This window comes from Vitis riparia, chromosome 7 (genome assembly GCF_004353265.1).
Source record: "Vitis riparia cultivar Riparia Gloire de Montpellier isolate 1030 chromosome 7, EGFV_Vit.rip_1.0, whole genome shotgun sequence".
Taxonomy (NCBI): Eukaryota; Viridiplantae; Streptophyta; class Magnoliopsida; order Vitales; family Vitaceae; genus Vitis; species Vitis riparia.
The window spans coordinates 5,601,763-5,625,713 of record NC_048437.1 but is presented as its reverse complement, the minus strand read 5'-3'; the positions used below and the strand labels follow the sequence as shown (position 1 = coordinate 5,625,713).

General features: G+C 34.7%; 2 protein-coding genes across 5 annotated transcripts; one reads left to right on the top strand and one right to left on the bottom strand.

The window, feature by feature from the left end:
- Nucleotides 1-8,430: 8,430 nt before the first annotated feature.
- LOC117918991 (U-box domain-containing protein 30) lies at nucleotides 8,431-11,029 on the bottom strand. The gene has a single exon (XM_034835994.1). It carries the CDS (start codon nucleotides 10,381-10,383, stop codon nucleotides 9,040-9,042), a length of 1,344 nt encoding a protein of 447 aa, XP_034691885.1. The 5' UTR covers nucleotides 10,384-11,029; the 3' UTR covers nucleotides 8,431-9,039.
- An 11,476-nt stretch (nucleotides 11,030-22,505) lies between these two features.
- LOC117917761 lies at nucleotides 22,506-23,951 on the top strand. Of its 4 annotated transcripts, none has more exons than XM_034834140.1 (4): nucleotides 22,506-22,637; nucleotides 22,702-22,768; nucleotides 22,890-23,129; nucleotides 23,352-23,951. In XM_034834140.1, exons 1-4 carry the CDS (start codon nucleotides 22,557-22,559, stop codon nucleotides 23,495-23,497), a joined length of 534 nt encoding a protein of 177 aa, XP_034690031.1. In that variant the 5' UTR covers nucleotides 22,506-22,556; the 3' UTR covers nucleotides 23,498-23,951. The 4 variants fall into 4 exon arrangements, with proteins under 4 accessions (XP_034690031.1, XP_034690030.1, XP_034690029.1 ...); XM_034834139.1 differs by having other exon boundaries at nucleotides 22,507-22,637; nucleotides 22,884-23,129; XM_034834138.1 differs by having other exon boundaries at nucleotides 22,551-22,768.

Here is a 23,951-nt window from a genome sequence, read left to right as displayed (position 1 = left end):
GGCTTAATTGAACAATAAATTTGATTTTCAATTGAAAAAAATTAAACATATAAGAAGCATTTGCTAAGATATGGACTCACATATCTCACAATAATTCATGATTATGCTATTCACCTCTTATAGTTTCTGTTCGTTCAAGAGTATGGGTCACCTATGTGTAGAGCCCAAACGCCATCATGGGTCTTGGATAATGGGCTTAAGACCCGTGAGGCCCAATAGCCCAATGGGTATGGTCCCTAAGGCAGGAGGGTATAAAAGGTCAAGGTTCTGTTCATTTTGGAATATCACATTTTTTAATAGAACAGAACCCTAATCTCTCCCGCTTCCCATTGCCAGAGAGAGAACAGTGACGATGGTTACCCTCCTCGGCCTTAGAAGATCCATACATCTTCAACCAAACTTCAGAAATGGATTCGGGTATGTTTCATGTGAATAAATGCATGTTCTAGATGAATTCATAATTATATCCTACATATGTTTTGGTGATAATGGAGATCAAAGATTAATTTATCAGCATTAAAGCGTTATCCAAGAGAGTTCAAGCACCTTTTTATAGTTGGGTGACCTAACAAAATTTGCATCATTGTGGTTTTTTATTATCACATATTTTGGTTTTAATTACTATTCTTGACTCGATCCATTGGGGGTGTTTACAATTATAAATATATTGTATAGTTGTGATTTTGAGACACGCACCCTAAAGTATCATTATTGTTGTTCTTTTTACATTCCCAATATTTATAAAATATTCACTCTGCTCAACATTATTTATAGTGATTAATCACATCCACTTAAATTGTTAAAAAATTCACTAAGAAACACATGTATGTTGGATTGTGCATGCGAAAATGAATATAAATACTATCCAATTCAACAATCTTATAATAAGATATAAGGTTATGGTAAAGGAAAAATTGTATTTGGTTTTTACATTTATTGAATTTCTAGGGGACTCTATAGATGATTTTCCTCGTTCATCATATGTTAATTGTCCATAAATTACATATCTTCAAACCTATAATGAAATTCATCACTTGTAAAATTGAAAAAAAAAAAAAACTTGTATAGAAAAATATACCTAATATGCCAAAAGTAATTTTTATTATTTATGAGATAATGTCTCCACATGATAATTTGTTACATAGGATCTAGATTTTTAGTCCGAAATAATGTCTCCACATATTCAATCTACAATATATACATTAAGAAACATGTTGATCACCTTGATATGAGCTATATTATGTTAAATCTTGAAATATACTAGTCTTTGATTTGCAATTAATATGTTGCTATGGATAATTTGTGTGAAAATTTTGAATGATGTGAATTCATTTTCTTGTTTTATATGAATTATTTATGATTATCATCAATTTTTAAATATTGACAATGAATTTTCTAAGTATAGAAATCATGTGACCTTATAAATTTTTATCCTAGTTAATTTATTTGGTTTTTTGTATCATTTTGGAGTGGATTTACATTAAAGTGAACATTTCAGATACTCAAAGAAGTGCTAGAATGACCCTTAAGTGGTACATATCGAATACCCTTCCAGACTTGGAGCATCCTTAGTGATCGTTGTTTTTAGCGTTCATGTGCCCCTTTTAGAAATACTTGCAATTTTTACCATTTTTCTCATTTTCACATTCTTTCGAGGTTCAACTAGTCATTCCTATGTCATTTTTTTTTAACCTTTATACAATTTACTTGCCCCATTTATTTTCATATCTGACTTTGAAGGGTATTTCTCATAGTTTTTCAAGTCAATCTCATTAAACATTCAATTCACATTCTTTCAAGGTTGAACTAGTCCTTATGTAATTTTTTTTTTTAACCTTTATATAATTTACATAACCCATTTATTTTCATATCTGACTTTGTAAGGTCGTTCTCACAGTCTTTCGAGTCTTATTGAACATTCAATCTCTTAGGTATATGTGATATCATCACCACATACTTGTCATAGAGATCTCTTCCTATATTTTTTCTAATTAGAATATTATATATAAGAAATTAATTGTTCTAATTATCAAGATACGAAAATTTCATAATAAAATTTTTTTGGAAGTATCTTTTTTATAAATGTTTTTCAAAGAGCAATATATGATTTTTCTTCACAAATATATATAAATCTAAAATCACGATGAAACAAACTTTTAAGTGATAGTATGATAATCATAGCGCGGGATCAACATAACCCCTAGGTGTGCACATCCTTGCTGAAAATTCTAAACAAAACCAGCCAAAAGGGGAATGAGCATTGGTGTCATCAAAGGAAATGTAAAGAGGCCTGTCACATTTGATTTTGTTTGTCCACATAAATCGGTCATCCTTTACCCTATACAGAGATCGTGGCTCCACCACCGGCGGCCAACATTTGTATTAGAAATGGGGTTTGAAGTACTTGATGTATGGATAATGTGTTTCTTAAAAGCAGTTCAGAGTTCACATGCATGTATCTGCTTTTAAAACCAATATGCCACTTTCCTTTGACTTAGATTATCGAAGGACTTGAGAGCTTCGTACCAATGACATCTCCATCACCACTTTTATAGTTGGGTTAGTAATTTAGTGGGTTAGATAGTGGTGTTAAAAAGTAATTTGAGGTTTTGATTTAGACACATGCATGGGATCGAGTCAGTATTCGGTACATACAGTCGCCCTCAAACTCAACCGTCATATTCTTATATCATTAGTTAGACTAAGTATTTCTTATGGCTGATTTTTGTGGGGATGATTATGCTGAAAGGATATAATATGGGGTTGGTAGTGCTGATGATGGTTTAGAAATAAAAATCAGGTGGAATAATCGAATCACATTCTTCTTCAACCCATTGAACACGACTAAAGCCCCATTACTAATTGCTTCTTCTTCCTCTTCTCATTTTCTCCCTTCTAAAACCCTAGTCTTTTCTCATCCCACTTCAACTTCAATGAAAAAAAAAATGGACAAAAAAAACCAAATAAAAGTTAAAGCACCATGACCAGTTCCATCAACCATGCCCAACTACAAGGATTGCCGCCTTGTTTGGAATTGATTTTAGCAACTTTAACTCTAGTTCTGCAATAATTTTCTTATATTAGTGCCTTGGTGGAACAAATAAAAAGTGAGTTTGTTGTCAAAATAAGCTTTTCTTTAAATAAAAAAAGAAAAAAAAAGATTAATTTAGATTTGCTTTCAAAATATTCGTTAGGGTAGTGTGTTCATGCCATGTCAACATCTATACCTTAATATTTTTTTTTTTTTTTATGGTAACTACAATTATTGACTATAGTTTTAACTTTAATATTAAAACCGCGGTCATCATTAATGGTTTTTGAAAATTGTAGTTGTTAATTGTGGTTTTAATCTTAAAGATAAAACCATAGTTTGATGATTGTGGTATTATTAATATTTTCATAATCGGTAATTGAAGCATAGTCAAATCGATAATATTATAAATATATAATTTATATATTATTAAAATTAAAATAATAATAATAATCATTTATATATTATTTAAAAATTAAAATTTTATTTGAAAATCATTTGAAAAATAAAAAATTAGTTTCAAATTTAAAATAAATAAATAAATAACTTATTTTAAAATCTTAAATTTATTTAAAATTATAATGTTTTCATTAATTTAAATTAAAATCACAAGTTTTATATATATATATATATATATATATATATATATATATATATATAATAAAATAAATAATAATGGAGATGGACTTATAAGGTAATAAAAATAAATAAATAAATAAAATGGAAATGAAGGGCTTCGGGAGGCAACCGGAAAAAGGAAGGGGGCCATAAATAAATTAAATAATAATAGGGATGGACTAATATTTAAAAAAACATTGAAAAGGAAGGGGGAAGAGGTGGCAACTGGAAAAGGAAGGGGAGGCGGAGACACCACCAACGGTGGCAGTGGGAGCTGGAGGAGGGCGGCCCCGGTAAATAAAAAGTCATTTATACAAAGTAAAATGAAGTTGTTTTGATGGGGAAATAAAGATAAAATGGTGAAATAGTTATGTTCGAAGGAACCAGTCCATTCATCCTATTCTTCGATTTGATCGTCAATTCACCTGATCCAACCCCATTTCAACCCATGATTGGCTCAACTAATTGGATCGAATCGAAAACGTGGCCCGTTGATCCAATCCAATTTTTAAAATTATGAGTTTTATTATAAAAATAAAAAATAAAATGAAAATTAAAGGAGCTAAGAAATTAGTTTGGTAAATATTTTGAAAAGTAATCTAAATGTGATTTTTTTAAAAATAAAATAAAAAAAACTTTTCTCATAAACTCCATCATATAAAAGACTTGTTGAACTTAAGGTGAATTAGCCAAAAAAAAAAAAAAGTAAATTAAGAAATGTTAAATGATATAGGTATTTTTATTTCCCAAAAAATAAATAAATTAAGAAATGTTAAATTGTTACTATTTTTAGTTTCATTTTCATTTTTTTCTTTTTATCTCCCTTTGCTAACTCTTTTCCTTTTTAAAGACAAACAAGAATATAAAAGATGTGGATCAAATAGAGGGGACATATCCCAAGAATACGGGAGGGATACAAAATATTAGAAAATAAAAAATAGAAACACCTAACTCAATGATGAGGTGCTTACATCACTATCTTCATGAACGCATTTGTTCAAGACAAAGAAAATTTGATTTCCAATGCCTATCATCTACGATTAAAAGGAATAGTTTTTTTTTTTTTTTTACATTCAAGAACAAAAGGGGAAAATCATAGGACGAAACATATATTTCAAATAATATTCATATCAAATTTAATAATTGATTTATTTTTAAATTTTCTAAATATTTTTATTTATTTTTATTTCTTTATCATATAGTAAAACAAATCAAAGTGGGGAACAGTATCGAGACAAGAAGAACAAGATTAATAATCAAAGTTGTACGAAATTTTAGGATCATGATTTGTAAAATGAGAAAAAAAAAATAGAATATGTCCGATAGTAATTTTACTAAATACTTTTATTTTTTTAAATATTATTTTTAAAAAACATTAATGTAGGTTTTATAATGATTATAGAAAAAGTTTATTATTTTTTTAACATTTTAATGATAAATTTTTTAAGCGTTAAAAAAATTAAAAACATTTCCTAAAATTACTTTCAAATAGATTTATTGTTCATGATAAGTGTTTTTTAGAGATATATTTGATAGATGATTTTAAAAAAATTACTTAGTAAAAATACCGTGAAATACTGTACAATCAAAAAGCGAGACTCTCTTCGGATGGCCGTGAAAAAAAAGACATGTAAAATATGTACGGAGAATCCTACTACATGAATTGCATCGTCAAACCATTCTCACTGTTTCAGTTTAATACAAGTGGGCTTGCAAAATAATACCAAGTGGGCTTGTGAAGAGTGAAGACTTAAGACCAAAATCAAACTAAAAGTCCAAACTCACAACGCCGGCTAAATAAAGTACATATATTTACATAACTGTCACGAGGATGATAGCTGGCATTGGGATCTTGATTTTGAACATACACAGTCGTTGCTTTTATATGAAAAAGGACTCGGTCTAAAAGCTGGAGAATTATTGGGTCAAGGCAGTACCAATGCATTGTGTGTTTCAAGAAAATGTTTTACGTGTTTCAAGCCAAAAATGTCTATTAGGCTTATATGGCGTAGGATAATGTTTTTAAAAAGCATTTTTAATCATAAAATTGTTTTACTAGAAAAATCACGTATTCGATCAAATTTAGAAAATACTTTCAAAAATTTTTAAAAATATTTTATAGAAAAATATTTAGAGTAATTTTAGAAAACATTTCTAATATTTCTAACATTTAAATAATAAAAAATTTAAGTATTAAAGAAATATTAAAAGCGTTTCCTAAAATCACTATTAAACGGGTTCTTAATACATAACTTTGCTAAAAATACTTCAACTAAAAAGATTTCAAAATATATATATATCATCAAACACAATTTTAGAATATGAGTGTGTTTGGTAGTGATTATATGAAACGTTTTTAGTCCTTCTAATAGTTGAAAAAAAAAATTAAAGAGGCTAAGAGTGATTAATGGTGATTTTATAAAGTGTTTTTAATCTTTCTAACATTTGAAAATTTTTATCTTTCAAGTTTTAAAAATATACTAAAAATACTTCCTAAAATCATTACCAAACACATTCTAAGAAATATTTTTCAAACAAACTTATATTTGACAATGATTATTCTAAAAAGCGTTTTTAACATTTCTGACACTTAAAATGTTTTTTATACAAAGTTGCTTCTAGTGCTAAAAAGTTCAAAAATGATTTCTAAAGTAGTCATTTATAAAAAGATCCTCGTTATAGTAACATGAAACAATACCTAGTAATCATGTTCTCATAAACATGAATCAAATTGTGTTCTTGAGAACACGAATTAAACATTGTGTCATCAAAAACACGAACTAAGCGTTGTATTCTCAAGAACATGAACACTTATAATCGAAAGAGAATCATTTTTGTTATAACCAATAACTATAATAGGATTATCTCTGATATAAGAAGTTATTACTTGTTTCAATCGGGAAACAATATATGGACTCTCGATAAATATAAATATTAAAGAACACTTAAAGAAAATGATAACTAAAAATTAGTGTACTTACACTTTCTAGAATCATTGTCAAACAAGCTCTTAAAATATGTTTGACAATGATTTGAAAAGTTTTACTGTCAATTTTTTTTTTTTTTTTAAAAAAAAAAACACTTTCAAAATTTTGAAAAATCACTTCAAGTAATTTGTAGGCAATTAATTCATAAGTGATTCCTCTTAAAATTATTTTTGTGCTATATAATGCATTATTAAAAGAACCATTAAAAACTTTTATTTTATATCAATTATTAAATGATCCTCTTTAATAATGTGTCTAATAGGAGTGTTAATAATAAAAGCTTTACAAATAAAAACATTTTAATGAGAAGCACTTCCACACGGGCTCTTGATTATGAGAGAAGTCAAGGCCCACATGGGAAGTTTATTATGTTGGAAATCCCTGTGTATCCCCAGAACTTAAAGTTGGATTTTTAGAAAGATCATGCTACAAAAGAGGGTACATAGGGGTAATTGTAATTGGAGATGAACTCATCCCAACTATGGTGAGCCGTGACTGTGAACTCAATTCCACTCAACTCATGCGGGATTGGGTCTCAAAAGGAAAATACAAGCATTATGCCCTCGAAGAATAATTTAATCATGTCCAAACATAGGACGTCTTCCTGAATCATGTGGAAAGAGCTTTAACAATTACTGAAATTATGGCAGGAATTCTTTACTTCAATTTCATGGGTTCGAAATGGACTAATCACTGTGCTACCTGGGTCCACTGGATCTGACTTTTGGCTTGAGCCCACAATGATACGCTTAGCTTTAAATATAGATAGATATAAATAAGCAAATACAAAACAGAATTGTAAAGGCAAGAAGGAAGGCCCCACAGAAAACCAGAGGGAGAAATGGGTGAGGGTCACTAAAACATCTGCAACAGAAAAAAGCGTGGAGGGCTTCTTCTATAAGAAATAGCTTTTCCATGATTTTGGGTTAACTGTTCTAAGATGCCAATGCCTAGGGACTACTCATTCACTAAGGGCCTTGGCAAAGGCAAGCAAGGTTTTGGTGGGGGGTCCAGGCTTGCTTTTTTTGACGTTGAGAAAGAGAAGGAAATGGGTTGATGAAAAAGAAAAGCAGTACAAGCCAAAAGTATCAAAAGTGCAACTATAGTTTTTGTCTCCTCTATGGGGAGACTGGAAAACCCCACTTAACATCAGAGACCAAGGAGCTCCAAAGGAGTACAGGAGCAAAAGACTAATCAATACCTGTTCATTCAAGAAATACAGTAAAAACAAAAGAGAAAAAACAAAGATCTTCAACGTATATATAGATTTGGTTGGGAAAACCATATTGATTTTATTTTATTTTTGAATCTGATAGACTTCTCACATGTTGGTGCAGCGGCATCAGTTGCAGTGGTGGGTGGTAAGTCTGGTGACTGAGTTTCTAAGATTTGGACCTACTGTTGATCGCAAATACCAATTCAATGCTCTACTAATAAGTGAAAGCTTTCAGCTTTCTTTTCTTTCTTTTCAGTCCAGCAGTGATTGAGTGAGAGGTCATAATAGGTCCTGTCCTCAACTCCTCCTTCAAAAGGATAAAAGAAAGTACACAACGTTCACCTGGGTGTCACAGGTCATCCCGAAAAATAGAAGCAACTCTACATGCAGTGAAACTGGGTGTCACATGCAGTGAAACTTTAACTGAGGCAATCAATCATCTCTCTGTCTCTCTCTCTCTCTCCACTCTCTGTATGTAATCTGACACCCAGACAAATCCAATATTTGGAAGAAAAGAAAGGAAAAGAAAAGAAAAGAAAAAACCGGGTTCAAATGCTCCAAAATGGCTCAGTGCAAAATAAGAGCAAGTGAAAGATAAAAAGTAATTTCATTGTACACATTGAATAATATTGAAGGCCAAGAGGCCCCTGATCTCTACATTTGTGGGGTCAAAACAAAACTCCCACTGAACTAAGAGGAAAATCCAGGCCTTGAGACTCCTGCGGGAGAACTAGATAAAAAAGAGATGGCATGGAGCAGAGCAAGTCCTCACCAATTACAATTACGGTTGCAAGCTCCAAATAGCTGCCTAGAATTCCATCTTAAAATGAGAACCTTCATCCAATAGCAGTTTGATCTCTTCTCACATCATATGACCACAACACATGGTGTACTGCACTTGGGCTGTTGCCAGGATTTATTTGAAGAACTTCGGGAGTCAGGAGGCTGGGGTAAGCAAGGTCTGTTGATGCCCATCTTATGGTTCTTCATGTATATTGAATCAATTGCCTGAATTGAAGTACTTGATGTATTTACAGCAGAACGAAGTCTTACCTCGGAAGCACCATTTCATAATTGTTGCTTTGCATGGTTGATTTGAGATTCATTGTCTCGGACCAGGTGGATAATTCAAGTCCATCTCCACAACAACAAAGGGATAATGCATGATAGCAAATAATTTATGCCTTTCATTGGATTGTTTTTGTAAGCTTACACTTGGAAATGAAGGTGGTATCTGTATAATTGAGACTGCACAGTTTCAAGAGCTCTGCAGATCTTTGCTTCAAGACAGGATTGCAACCACTCTGGATGACGAGAAGGAGCTTTGCTGCAAGACCGGCCTCCACAGCAATTGATGAACATTCCTCAGGAGCCAGTTTGCATACAGACCATAAGATTGATAAAGCATATTGAGTACAGCTCTCCGAAATCCTCATCAATAGCCTCACCGTATTCGGTATAGTGTTCAGACAACCCCTCAAAGCCAACCTTCCCTCTGGTAGAGATGACAAGGTATCCAAGATGAAAAGGGCTGATTCCAAGCAATCAGGATTCAAGGCAGGCAACAATTCTACCAGTTGAGGAATGGCCCCAATGCTCACAAACAAGTTCCTGACTTGTTTATGTAAGCATATTGTTCTTAGGAGAGTAAGCCCAGGCAAGTTTCCATTGGGATGCCTCTTATCCTTCACTAGCCTCATTAATCCAACCAAAAGACTATGACTAGAAACAATTTCTGAACGAAAATCCTTCTCCTCCATCAACATTTCTATCAATCGAGTAGAGTTGATCTTTGTCTCGATCGATCCCTCATTTAACAGGTCCACCATTAAAGAGATCTTTGCTGGTTGCATCAAATTTGCTTTGGATTCTGAATCAAGTGTCAAGTTAACAAGTATCCCAATTACTTCAGAACCAACAGCATGGGAGGTAAAGGGGCCCAATAAAGCTGAAATCAGAGCAACTCCACCTTCTTCCACTGTCTTCCTTGCAGTAGCATGGGCCGCCACAACCTGATGAAGCTCCTTAAGAGCTTGAACTCTGGCCTGACCCTTCACCTTCTTTAGCGTCTCCAGAAGCTCTGATGCCCGTCCCTGTACATCCTCTGATCTCTTCTTCATAAGCAAATACTTCTGTGAAAACCAACTGTAAATTAGATGGTAAAGGGTCTTATTCGGAGTAACTGAATCATCCCAGAGCTCTTGCATCGTTGTGGGGCAAGTGAGGTGCCCCAAACTGAACCATTTGAGAATGTTAGACCTCTCATAGGTTTGGCCTGTGCAAAGGGTTACAGGGTCCTGCATTGGTTCAAGAGAGATTGGGCAAATAAACACTGAAGGAATTTCCGACAAGTCAAGCTCTTCAATCATCCTCTTCAGATCCAGTTTCTCAGCAATACCTCCAACCACCCCACCACCACCGCCGCCCAAAACTCCATCTTTAACGGCAGTGTCCAGATCTAGAACATGCCCATCACCACCACCGTCAAACCCCACAACCCCATCCTTCTGATAATGCTGAAACATCGGCATTTCTGAAACCCCTTTAGACCAGACTCCCCCCAAACCTCAGAAACCCCCAAAAAGGAGAACCCTCAAAATCAGCATTCAAGCCACATTACATCTACCCTGCACATGAGATGTGTGAAAAAAAGATAAAGAAGAATGAAAGCAATCAAGTTCTCTCTCGTTCACAACACAGCCAACAATACTCTCTTTATTGTACGCATCCTTTATTTTTTTAGCTTTATCCGATCTCTTTCCGTAGTCAAAAGACTCATCACCATCATAACAAACATCATAACCACACAATCAACCTTCTTATCTTCCCCAACACTAAAGCTCACTCACTATTCATAGCTTGAAAACGGTTGCATCATCAACCCAACAACACTACAGCAAAAAGATCAAAAAGAAACCAAAGAAAAACTTATTCCACTCAACAGACCAACACCACACTACAAATAAATCAAAAGGCCTTGGAATCAGAGAAACGTTTGAGAAATTGAAAACAAAATATAATAACAACAATAATGAACCCAGATCATTAGAACCTGAGATAAGTCTGAGTACTCAAGGGAAGTTGAAGGCCATACCACCACACAGAGAGGAGAGAGAAGACAGAGAGGACATGCCCTACAAAGGCTCCTCTGCTGCCCTTCTTTTGGTACAGCCGCTGAAAAACTCCTCATGGAAAAATGTAAATAAAAAATAAATAAATAAATAAGCTCTAGAAAAACAAAATTAATTAAAACAATTGTTTGTTTTTGCTGAAAATATCGGTTTACCGGGAACCATGGGCTGCAGCCGGTTATTAGGCCCCTCGGCCCGCGCACCACACGTGCAGTCATATCACCTGCCGTAAATCTCCCGGTTCCCAGGTTCTTCATTCCGGTAAATCAGAAAGAAGAAGGTTTTAATATTTTGATTATTCTTTGTAATTTTTCAATCATATTTTCCCAATAATTTGGAATTTATTTTTTTTACCCGAATAAAATTAAATTTATTTAAAATAATAAAATTGATATAAATATTATTTTAATTTAAATAACACCTTATATAAATTATTTATAAGGGCAATTTTTAATAGTTTTTTTACTGTCGTTAAATAAGTCATAAAGGATAAAATCGTCTTTTTAGTGTTGTAAAAAAAAAAAGGCCGCACGAGTTAAAAAGCAGCCCCCACGTGAGACAAGCGACTGGGTACGCGCCACCAAGGGCTTCGACTTTGCAGAAACCCATTTTTCTTTTCCTCCGAATAATCAAAAGAAAATAAAAGTTATTTTAAAAGGAATTTTTTGAAAAAAAGAATGGTGTGGGGCCCTGCATCGGGGGCCTTTTTAATAATAGAAATATTAAAATAAAGAAAAAGTGCCAGCAAAGCAAATTGACCATGACAGTTTTTGCTTTGACTGTACGCCTCGGGGGGGCTTATCCGGTCTTTGCTTTGACTGCTTTGCGTGTGCACACTATCAGACCCACCTCCCTCACCCAATCACTTTCTGCCACGTCACTCTGTTGCCCTGGTTTCTGTTTTTCTTTTTTCTTCTTTCTAAAGTAATGCTGCCCATAAATATTAAAAAAATTGGATGATGTCATTCAACACACCCAATTCACTATTAGAATTATAAAAATAATTATTTTATTTATTTAACTTTTATGAGTATTATTAATAAAATCACATGACTTAGAGACCTGTGTGAGTCTTTGTGGGGTAGCTTTTGCTTTTTTACTTTAATTAAAAGATAAAGTTGAACTGAAAATTATAATTTTGAAATAATAACATTCATATAATAAAAAAAAAGGTTTTTATTTTTAATTTTTATATTAATATTATAATTAAAAAAGAGTTTTAGGATTTGTTTGAAAAAAATTATTTTAAACAATTTTCTATTCTTAAAAATAAATAATAAAAAATAAAGAATTTTTAAAAAATATCTTTTGATTTTTTTATTATTTTCACTTATTTTATGAAGACTATTTTAAAATATTACATATAAAAATTATTTTTAAAATATATTTTAGAATATTAAAGATAGGTTTAAAATATTTTAAATTTTTAAAAACTTTTGTTTTACAAAAATAAGAAAAAAAAATTTCAAAACCATTTTTTAGAATTTACTGAACAGGTACTTTAACTTTCTCAAAACAGATGGAAACAGACTTAAGACGATATGCTCCACATCCAAGAAAATTGCAACTTTGCAAGACGCCTTCTCAACATTTAGCCCAATGAATATGTATAGCTTGGGCCTCGCTAAAATCCTTACCTTCTTGGGCTGAGCCAAAGCCCAGTAAAACCAGAATTCTAAACAAAGACTCCACCCAACTCGTTAAACATTGGCCACCTCCAAGACTGGATTATGAATCTGTGGCTTAAGCCAATGGCTACGCCAGGTTCAGATTATTGGTATCTTTGCAGACCATTTGGAAGCCCTGGGTTAGACTCTTTTAGACACCTGCCGAGCCAGGACCAAGCATGTTTTTCGGGTTGGTCATGGCCCAGTGAGGTTAGACTTATTCATTCTCAGCTTCTATTTCACTCATTTCATCAGCTGTGATTTCCAAATTGCAATGTCGCAGAGTGCTTTTTGTCAACGAACCCAAGTAATGGTTGGAATTTGGGCCTCAAGGCTCAAAAGTCAAGCTGTGGGATCTTCTCGTTGAAACTAATATGTTGCTTGTGAACGGGGTAGACATGATAAGACTGGACCGTTTGTAAATGTACGAACCTTAGCTTGAAGTGTTTGCATTGGCCTGAGCTGTATCTGGATAACCATTAAAGTTTCCTGATTTCTTTCTTTTGAAGTGTTGACCACTCCTCACGGTTTGCCGCCTCACATTGATATCACGATGGGCCATTTACGCTTTCTGGTTCCAGCTTTCCCTGAAAATTTGAACCAATTTTCTTCCCTCATTGACGAATTCAAAGTGCTGTGGGGGGACGCATTAAATTTTTTGCCTTTCAAAACGCAAAGGTAGATGTATGACCATGGTTGCATGACACCATACACCATATCTCCGATTGTTGATTCAACCCTAGAATTTTTATTTTTAATTTCTTCTGCTGCCTTCCGACCACCCGTAATGGAATCAATTGGTAACATGGAGCAGGGCAGTGTGGTGATGCAACATGAAGGATCAGGAGCAGAGGGAAAAGTTAAAACAAGTAGAGAGGGTTAGTGCATGTTGTCATCTGATTCAGACATTTCCCTGCGCGTGCGCATGGGCCATGCTCCCACTTGATCAATGGAATCCTTCACTTTTCTGTTTAGTTTTTAGGATGGTCCGTCCCTTCACAGACGCCTTTCATGCATGAACCAAGTAAAAGCATGACTCTCCAAGCATCGATTACTTTGGTCCCCTGTTTCCTGTTGACTTTATCCCACAGCTGGTGGGTGGTGGTCAACATTCTCCATTAACACACATTCCAAAACTCGGCTGCATTTGATTTTAAACGTTCTTTTGAGGGACATCTGTAAAATTGTTAAATGAAGGAGAGATGCTGATGCAGTTCCTCCCTCCCTTTCCAAGTCTAATTTAAACTAACCATTCTCTGTAAGGGAATAATTCTTCATCCACTCACAGTTGACTTTGCACCGCCATTCGAATTCATTGGTCAGCCGCCTTTAATAAGATTTTAGAGCGGCAGGGCAGTTGAAATCTGGATTGAATTGGATGAGTTAAGAATGGTTAAAAAAGAAAAAAAAAAAAACAAAGAAGATGAACCCGATCCATTCTTCTTGGAGACCAAATAATTTGGAATCTCGAAAAAATATTTTTTAAAATTATTTTCCAAAATAGTTGAATGATATTATCATTTAGAATAAAAATATATCTTTTATAGGTAATATTTTATTTTTAATTATTCTTTATATTTATATAATTATTTTTTAAAATAAAAAAAATAATCCAAAACAATTAAAATATTTTATAATTTCTTTTTTAAAATATGAAATTATTTTTAAAAAATAGTTATCAAAACATACTCTTTAACTTTTGTTTAACTTCAATCAATTGTAACATTTTCACTTAATTCCAATGGAATAAAAACTTTCTTCAAATAAATTGAGCAAAGAATCAAAGATGAGACTCCCAATTGGTCAATATCTTGGTCATGGGAAATTTTTTGCAGACTAATTAGACAAGTGGATGGTTCCATGTTTCGGACTGTCCACATATGAATTTCATTGATTCTCTAAATTTTTAAGATTAAGGTCTGTTTCATTGTTTGGAATTCATTAAATCTGTACAGAACATGACAGTATATGAACAGCTCCTTTTTCAATTAAGTATTAACTGAAGGCAGACTTTGAATATTACTTGTTAGTCAATTCATCATATTTATGAATATTTTTCCTTTTCCTTCTTTCCAAACAGACCCTGAGCCCAGCTGATACAAAATTTTGCCGTGAGGGCCACTGCAAAACTAAATTCTCAGAACTACATCTATTGAAGGCTGGCATTTATTTGCATTAAAAACAAAACCAGTACAGCAAAATGACTTCCAAAAAGGCAACAACACGGTCTATCAGTGGGGCAAGCAATTTTGTGGATCATACTCCACAAACTCCACATACTATAGAAAATATCAGGAAATTTTCCCATAATTTTCACCCTCCAGTGAAGTCAAATGACAAGATGATTGATTAAAGATAGCAAGGTTGGTCTGGGCTAAAGATGTTAATTCATGGGTTCCTGCTCAAAGTTCTTCAATGGCGATCATTGTGACACTTTCAAAGTTAACTGAACAAACATTACCACACCCGACAATTCCGCACAACTGGCGTGTGCGATTACTGAGCCATTAAGTAGCAAATATGAAAGAAAGTAGGCACATCATTTGACCGTGACAACAATGACTATCTAATAAGATTATCAAATCTGTCGCGGGTTTGTCCCTGTGATTATTGAAAGCTCATTCTTCTTTATAAAAAGGAAAAAAAAAATGAATGCGAGGAATATGATGTATATACCTGATTAGTAAGGGATCAGGTCAATGTTGAAGGTTCGCCAATTTAGCTAAGTCTTCTGCTCGACTACTCTAGTTTGTTCATATTATTTAAAATCGAACAAACTTGGGTTCATGAGATGAGGACACATATGTTAGAGACATTTTTTAATATAATTTTGACGTCAATCTCACATAGGGTGGCCCTTGACTCGGTGATACCTATGAGTTTTGTTAAATTATGATGAAGTAATCCATACTGTGAGGAGGCCAGAGAGGACGGCATCCTGATATTCTTTACTGTTACTGTCTTTTTATTCTCTTTTTTGGGAACACTGTTTTTGTTTTAGGATAGTGATTTTCTTCATGTATGGTTCTTTTAACGTCTTTCCTAGTTCAGGCAAATACCTTTATACCAGTCCTGCTTTCCGTTGAAATGGTCTCCACACATACAGCCAGCAATTGAGTCCTTAACTGCCCTTGGACCCTACCACGAAGAAAACCGTTCATCTCTCTTTCTCTCCATCACTTTCAGAACCCCATGATTTCAAGTCATCGACCTAAACCAGTATTTTGTATACCATTGATATCAATATATAAGAAGCACCATCTCTCTATCTCCACAATGATTACCTTCTAATAAGCCATAAATTCTCCATTTGTGAATTGTGAGTGTGCGTATTTTATGCTGTATTGACTCAGCCTTCTTTCTGCTCAAGCTCTCCCTTGTGTAAATCTTCCTTGAGTTTGAATTAGCCCCATCAACAGAAGGGTGCAGCAAGCAGTGCAACATGAGCAAGAAGGCTAACAAGGGAAGCAAACTGAGCCGGTGCATGAAGGCACCCTTCAAAATCCTGGCCTGCGTCAGGGATTTCTACATCCGCAGCATGACGGAGTGTGCCGGACGGGTGAGTTATGGCTCTGTCATGGGTTGTCCTACAGCCCAAGTCTCCAGTTTGCCTAAGAGCTTCAGTGTCAACTCCTCCAAGTCCAGTGGAGATCAAGATCTTTCCGAGCTGATCAAGGTTGCTTCTGCTAGGAGTCTGAGCAATAAGATTGAGTTGGATCTTCTCCGGCGACAGCCGTCCTCGAAATCTCCGGTGACCGGCACAAATGTGGTTCCTCGGAGTATGAGTGTTGGAATTGGAAGGATTGATGAAGACAAGCCTTGCGAATTTGGAGAAGATATCAAGGTGAACACCGATGCGTTTCCAAGAAGCAGAAGCTATGCTATCTCCAAAAAAACTGGGATATTCTGAGGAATTTTCAAAGGGAAGCGAATGAAGGGCAAGAAGGACCAGAAAGACGGCGAATCTCTCTCAAATTCAACTGTTTAGTTTGTTTCATTCCCCCTCGTTTTTCTCATTCTGGTGTTTGAGCTATAAAAGTGTGATAATATTGTTGATAAATGGTAGGGTTGTTTGGTTTTACATCTGTTTCCTTCATAGAACACTCGAGCAATAGAATCCACTACAATCACATATGTGCAAATCTGTATAAACCCATATGTTGTTGAGTGTGGACTTGCTTCTGTTAGAACTCAAGATCACATGACTGATGAAGTCGAGGTGAGTTCTCAACATCTTTCCTTTTCCTTTTCCTAATAATGTTCAAGGGCGTTACCAACCACTAGTCCACTAGCCGGCCATTGCCTTTTTCCCCAGCCAATCGCCAAATGTGAATATATTGATTCAGCCTTTGCATATTGGCAAACTCTGCCCCCTGATCGTGTCTGTGCCTCCATGTCAGAATGGTCTTTCATTGGAACTTGACTGGGGAGAGGATGGGAGCCATCTTCCATTGTCAACACCGTGTTCTTCTGATTCCCTCAGGCTAACGATTCTAATTACCCTCTAGAAGAGGGAATCCTATAAAGGATGAAAAGGAATTAACTCCTGTGAGATAACGCTCTACATATTCCTAATCTCTTAGCACTCCACCAGCCTGTGAATGACCCACCCAACACACAAGGTGTCTCTCCAATTTTGTTTTACGTCAGTGAATCATCCTCACCATCCAAATCTGGTTGAACCCACTATTGGTAGGGTCTAATTTCATGTTGAGCCATCCTTTCTTGTTAACCCAAAGCAAATGAAAAAGCTTCTGTTAGGTTTGATACGTGAATTCTTTCTCTGGCAGGACCCACCTTGTAAAGCCAAATTGGTGTTCACATGTGTGGCTGGTGGACAAAATGTATTATTGATTATAATAGTGGGTTTCTATTATCGTTTAGTGCTGATGCTTTAGTTCTAAAATTCAGAGTCCCCTCTTAGATTGCAGGCTTTTTTAGTACAAAAGCTTGATTAAAAGGGACCCTTCTTATCAACAAGTAATGATGGTGATTAAGGCCACTAAATGATTAATAAACAACTTGGAGCTTCCGAACACATATATTATCTGCTACCTTTACCAGTTCCAATCTATTATCTACTGTTTGCCCATGGCCATACCATTCCTTTCGAATCCAATGACGAAATGCAATCTGATTAATCATAATTTTATTTGATTTGAAACAGTCTAATGTATCTTGAGTGCAAGGAATCAGCTTTTGCAATGCTCCCATGTAAAGATTCAATCTTGAAAATTTAGAATTTTGTAATTTAATATCTCCATTGAGTTAAGTTGACATCGGGGAGCTGGGGTTGCTTGACACCATTGTGTAATTGGCTAATCTTCCTTCTTTTTTTAATGTGTGAAGAAGGAAGGGGACTAGGGCACAAAAGATTCAAGTAGTGATCAATGAGTAAACAATGGAAATGGGTTAGATGAGTCATCCAAGGCATAGTTTTATCTTGAAGGGTTATGTATGTGTTAGGCATTAGACATGGTTTAAAGTTATGGTATTGGATTGCATTGATCTCGGTATCATGAAAGTTACAGTATTGAATGTTGACTTGACAAGTCTTGATATTATGAACGTTACAATATTGGATGTTGACTTGGCAATTCTCAATATTATGAAAGTTAAAGTATTGATCTTGGTATCTAGAATCGTATCAAGTAATACATATGATATTTTGACATGATCTAAATAATTATAAAACTATACCTTTCTTAGAATTAGTTTAAGATAATGTTAAGCATCAAATCTTAATAATGATATATCTTAAAAATAAAAAATAAAAATGATAAAGAGTGAATGACAAAAATAATTATTTTAAAAATAAATAAAATTTTCTATTTTATAACTCTGACTTGTATTATGAGTTGACCCAATAATTCATATTTAAGTTAATACTGAGTGATCGTTGAATTGACAATACCAACTTGAATACTAGGCTTGTTGCTTTCATGACCATGATAGATAAACCTAGCTTGTACATACCATTCCTTGCTATGAGACTCGATAATTGAATTCTCTCTTTATGGTGTTTTAACCAACTATCAAGGACTACTAATTACTTCAATTGTAATGTAAACAAGTGCATTAGTATGTTAAGAGGACTATTGTTCAAGAATTCCTTTCATTAGATAGCTTCAATCATGGAAACAATAAGCCTACTGTACTCAATACATATTTTGCTTATGACCGGCCTGTAGGGAATGTGTACCCATAGACACATTCTTAAGTGGCATTGATTGAAATGAAAAAAAAAGATAATTGAGATTAGGGAGGGATCCACCACTTATTCTTCATGCTTTATATTGTTGAGGTGGAATCATTTAGTTTAAAGCAAAAATAGAAAGGACGGGCCATCACTGACCACTAGGACAGTAGAGAAAAATAATTGGCATCTTTCTTATAGATGAGAACTAGTAAATTTTGAGGTGGGGTTCATTCTCCTTTACAGCCATCTTCTCAACTGTCGTAGAAGGTTGAAATTGAAGTTGGATCCATAGCATCTCAAGGATTCGTCCATACCAATCCAAAAGATTTTTAGGAGTAATTAAGCTTGCCAGATTTCAATACTCCCAAAACCATTGGAGTATTAGTTAGCCGGTCCCTACATTTAGGCTGCATATTAGCATGTGAAGACTTGATGCTTTAGAATATTCAGTGTTGGCAGTATGGAAAACATATTTTTCCTACATAAACAATAGAGAACAATGTCACATGTCTGCAGAGGCCGCCTCCTTTTCCCTTTTTTTTCTTGAGTGCAGGCCATGGTTTTTTAATTTGCACCGATCAACAAACCAGAAAGAGCTGGAGTTCGAGTCCCAAATATTCACCTTGTTATAAAATAGCACAGAAGTATATGCTAGAGCAATTGAATCACGAGATATTTGGAATAAGGGTCTTGAGACATGGTTAAATACAACTTCTATATAATAATACCAACATATCTATGGTTAGGTAAAGACATGTGATAATATCTGATACAATCTTCCTAAAATTCAAAGTCAGATTGACTATCTTTTAAATTGAATGATACCATGAATCCATCATCCAAGTGAGACCCACAAGCGCATTCCTCAAACCCAGAAAACAAGGCAAGTTAGTGGAGGATCAGGTCATCGCAGCTTTGGATACGACCCAAAAAAAGAAAAAGAGGAAAGAAAAAAAAGGGCAAAAAACAAAATTAACCGATGTGATCGTCCAAAACAGATGTAACATTTTGTAGTGTCTTTTGGGCACTTCAAAAAGCCCTTCACACTCCAAATCTGACACCAGGAGCGCTTCAGACTCAGTGCCCAGGTGGGTCTTCCCAAACATCAGGTCAGGTCCCTACCCTTTAAACTTCAAACCAGGTGAATCAACTAATCAATGATACTGATTACCATACCTTCATTTTAATTTCTAACAGTTATTGAAAGTACTCATATGTCTCCAAAAATAATCAGCATACAGGAATTATTGAATCATGTGGGACAAGGTTGGGCTTGTTTTGTTCTCAATTCATGAATAGGATTAGGCCGGTCCCTTCACCGAAGCTATTGGACCGTATTTTAAATTCAACGTTTGTCAGGTAACTACTTTGATCAATTTCTTAAGAGACCCTTGGATTCATGTCACAATCAGGATTTTGAAAATTCAATAAATATCATTGTATATTTAGATTTCAAAGATCCCAATGCCAGTTAAGCAGATCAATGGAAATCTGTGATAATATTTTGATAGGGGAAAGACTTAGAGAGTGTGAGAAACTAGAAATAAAATGGATTCTTGGAACTATTCTCTTTAACTTACCCGAATAATAGTGGAGGGTGTAATATTTTAAACAATAAAACAAAGAAATGGGCGATTGTGAACCTTAAATGGTTTTTCTTAATACATGAATCCTAAAAGGGTTTACAATCTAATCGAAAAATCAATGGGTCGTCACAATAATATTTTTCTTTTATTTAGAAGAGAAAAGATAAGATCTTTAATCAAAATAAATTAATGGGTCGTTGTCATTGAAACTCATTTATTAAGTTTCAAATTTGTTTGGTAACTTTTGGAATCATTATTTCTCTGGATCAATATATACTCCCGTCTTCAATCTAATTGATAAAAGACTTTTTTTCCTATTTAGGCAGATATTATGTACGAAGAATATATCAATTTTTAGTAATCCAAAATAGATACTATGTTTGCACGGTAAGATTAATTAAGATATATCTTTATAACTCTATATTTCTTTTCTTTAAAAAGAATTTTTTTAAGTACAGTAAAATTTCAATAGAAATAAAACTTAGTTTGTATGCAACTTTCATGGAATATGTTAAAGTTTGGTGACCTAAATTTTTCCTCATGGCCTATAAAGCTCGCAATAGGACATATGTGGTGAGATAGAATTATGAAAATTTTTTGGAGTTTGTGGTAATAGTAGAAGGATGGGACACTTAATCGTGTAACCCACCACTAATTCTATTGGGGCTATGGGGTATGTATATATATATATATATATATGATGCATAATTTTAAGGTTATGATAATAATTATATTTCTACTGTAATCGCTCACAACTCATCCCTTTTATACCAATTTTTTAATATAATGGATCTTCTTTTCCTCTACCTGTAGTTTTTTCCTACTAAAGTTTTTCACATAAATCTATATATTTTTATTCGTAACAAAATATTATAAATATCTATTTATTTGTTTGACTAATCAATCCTAAATTGTTGTGCTGCATATCTAGTAGTGTTGCCACTAGGATCTAATGATGGTTTCTTATCACAAAATGAACTCAATATGGAATGTAACTGATTCTATGTCTTGGAGCATCTTTGTTACTAGTTTGTATGAGTCATTGTAATTCATAATCTGTGACTTGTAATACAGTGGTTGATCAGTGATCCTTAATTCATCCCTAATCCACTTGATATTGCTGGTGACTCGTATTCTGGCATGATTGTTCCATTCACTGTTCAAGAAATATCAAATGGTAATGGCAAATATGCTAATCCTTGAACTTCACTTGTAAGATTTTGTTCATCATCACAACTCCTTTCCAGGTTCATTATGATGCTGCAGGTATTGAAGCAATGCACAAGCCTCCTACTATTTTCCTAGATTCCTGAAATTTCTACAATTTAAATTTGCTTGGGAACCCAGCAACAGATTCACAGTTTGACAACAATCCAAAGATCAGATTTGCACATTGTATAGCACTCATTTCTGATGAGCTGTATGAGGCGATTCGTATGACAGCAGGGAACAATAGGGATATGGAAAAGGTGCAACAGGGGCTTATCTTACATAGAAGATATCCAAACTACTGTAAACCATGAGCAAAATCTCAGTAACTAACAAAGGTTACATCACTTTCTGGTCTTTGCTTCTATGTCTTACTTGCAAAAGCCATTGTGAAGAGCATGTATGAGTCATATGACTGATAGTCTGATACTTTGACTATGGATTGCCTTCAAATTGTTGACTCCATTGTTTCTGTGCTTGTTGGGTGAACATGATTTCTTCTATTAACATTGCTCATTGCTCATTGTTCATATTTACTGCAGTGGTGACAATGCCATGGCTATTCCATCCTTGGTGGAACCCTCTTCTGGCCATTGTTGATTACTGGTGACCATGGTTGGTTGACTGTCAAATTGGCGGATAGGCTTAAGACTGATCAGTATGTTCTACATTTGTATTTTTAATTTTTTTTCAAAATAAAAAGTTTCCTAGACAGAATTTAAAGATCATATGAAAGCTGGCTGCTATTGTTCTTGTGTAGGTAGTCACTCTTGAGTCTTATGAAATATTCAAGCTACAATTTAAATGGCCCAATGGGCTTATGGAGCTCAATTAGGGCTTTTATGAAACAAACACAAGACAGAGAGAATAGAGTTTTACATTTGCAGCGATCGGAATTGGGCTTAATCAGCAATGCGCCGGGATGAGAGACGGCGAAGGTTCCATGATGGCCTTCTTAAGATGCTTTACCCATCTCCACCCCCTCCGTCTCAGGTACTTTCTCTCGCTTTCTCTTTTTTTTCTTCCCTTCACCATTCTTATACTACCAAAAATACAGCAAGAAGACGGGGACAAACTGCTCGACATATCGCCGAAAGGCTTGGATGATGTGGATCCTGAACCAGGTTTTTTCTTGTTCTTTTAATCATATCGAGTTGCCTTAGAAATTGAGTTCCAAGATTTATCGAATTGTTCCAGTAATTTATGGGAAAAACACATATTTATGGATTTGAGATTCAGATGCAGATGATTTGAAGGAGAATAGTTCGTCAGCAAGCGACGAGGACGATGAATGTGCGCCTCAGAAGCTCACTAGAGCCCAGAGGAAGAGACTTCGTCAGAAAAAGTTGAAGGAAACCGCTTCCTACCGCCGGAAAATTATTGGGCCGCAGTTACCTTCACCAAGTGGCGGTGATCTTGAAGATAAACCTCCAAAAATTCCACATAGTGCGGCTGATGAACTCGTTGATGCAATGGGAAAACCTGGTAATGTTTTCAAATTTCTATCGGTTTCTCTTTCCTGCCTGTTGGTCACATTTCAGTCTGCTGAATTTATGGGTATCAATGTATTGAAATCATTTAGCACTCTACAAAATTAAACCTACTTGAACCTCACCCCACTTGAACTTGAGCTAAATGGTATTCAACAACGTGAGAGTTAGGATTCTTTAACCAAGTTACTAATACAAGAAACATGTGTTTGGTCAGGCAACACCCCTACACGTAGAAACCAGACCAAACTAAAGCAGAGGAGGATGGCTAAAAAGCTGGCCAGGGAAAGGGAGAAGTCCTCCAACATGGAGAATTGCAATGAGGATGGGTGCCCCCATAGTACAGATGGAAGTCTCACCTGAAACAACTTTGATACCATGGCAACAGTTTCTCCGGTTGTGTAATCTCAGAGGGACGTGGAGGCTAAAGGAAACCACCAGTAGAGTTTTCCAAATGATACAAGTGGATTGACTGAAGTGGGAACCGCTAAATGCCTCAGTTTGTAAAATGGTAATCATGGGGCCAGCCTGCTGCTGAGGCTGATGCCTCGGAAGAATTACAAGAAAGTAGAGTGTAACTTGAAGAGATTGTTGTGCCAATGGAGAACCATCAATTTCTTTCTGAATTACTGGAGGGTCTATTGAAGTTTCAAACATCATTTATGTGCCTGATAAGCTTTATTGCAAATACCTATCAACAGCTGCAATAATTGCTATTCCGGAAGAACTGCAAGACTTCCAGGAAAAGCTATTGGTTTCTAATCACCCAAATTGTTCATCTATGCTCAGATCAGAGGCCTTGTTTATTTGAAGTTTA

What these genes read in the sequence shown, in the direction of transcription:
- LOC117918991 (XM_034835994.1), bottom strand. Translation starts at nt 10,383, where the DNA reads ATGCCGATGTTTCAGCATTATCAGAAGGATGGGGTTGTGGGGTTTGAC.
- LOC117917761 (XM_034834137.1), top strand. Translation starts at nt 22,567, where the DNA reads ATGAGAGACGGCGAAGGTTCCATGATGGCCTTCTTAAGATGCTTTACC. An exon ending in TGATGTGGATCCTGAACCAG is followed by an intron (nt 22,769 to 22,883) that starts GTTTTTTCTTGT and finishes TTTGAGATTCAG; the next exon opens with ATGCAGATGATTTGAAGGAG. An exon ending in TGATGCAATGGGAAAACCTG is followed by an intron (nt 23,130 to 23,351) that starts GTAATGTTTTCA and finishes GTGTTTGGTCAG; the next exon opens with GCAACACCCCTACACGTAGA.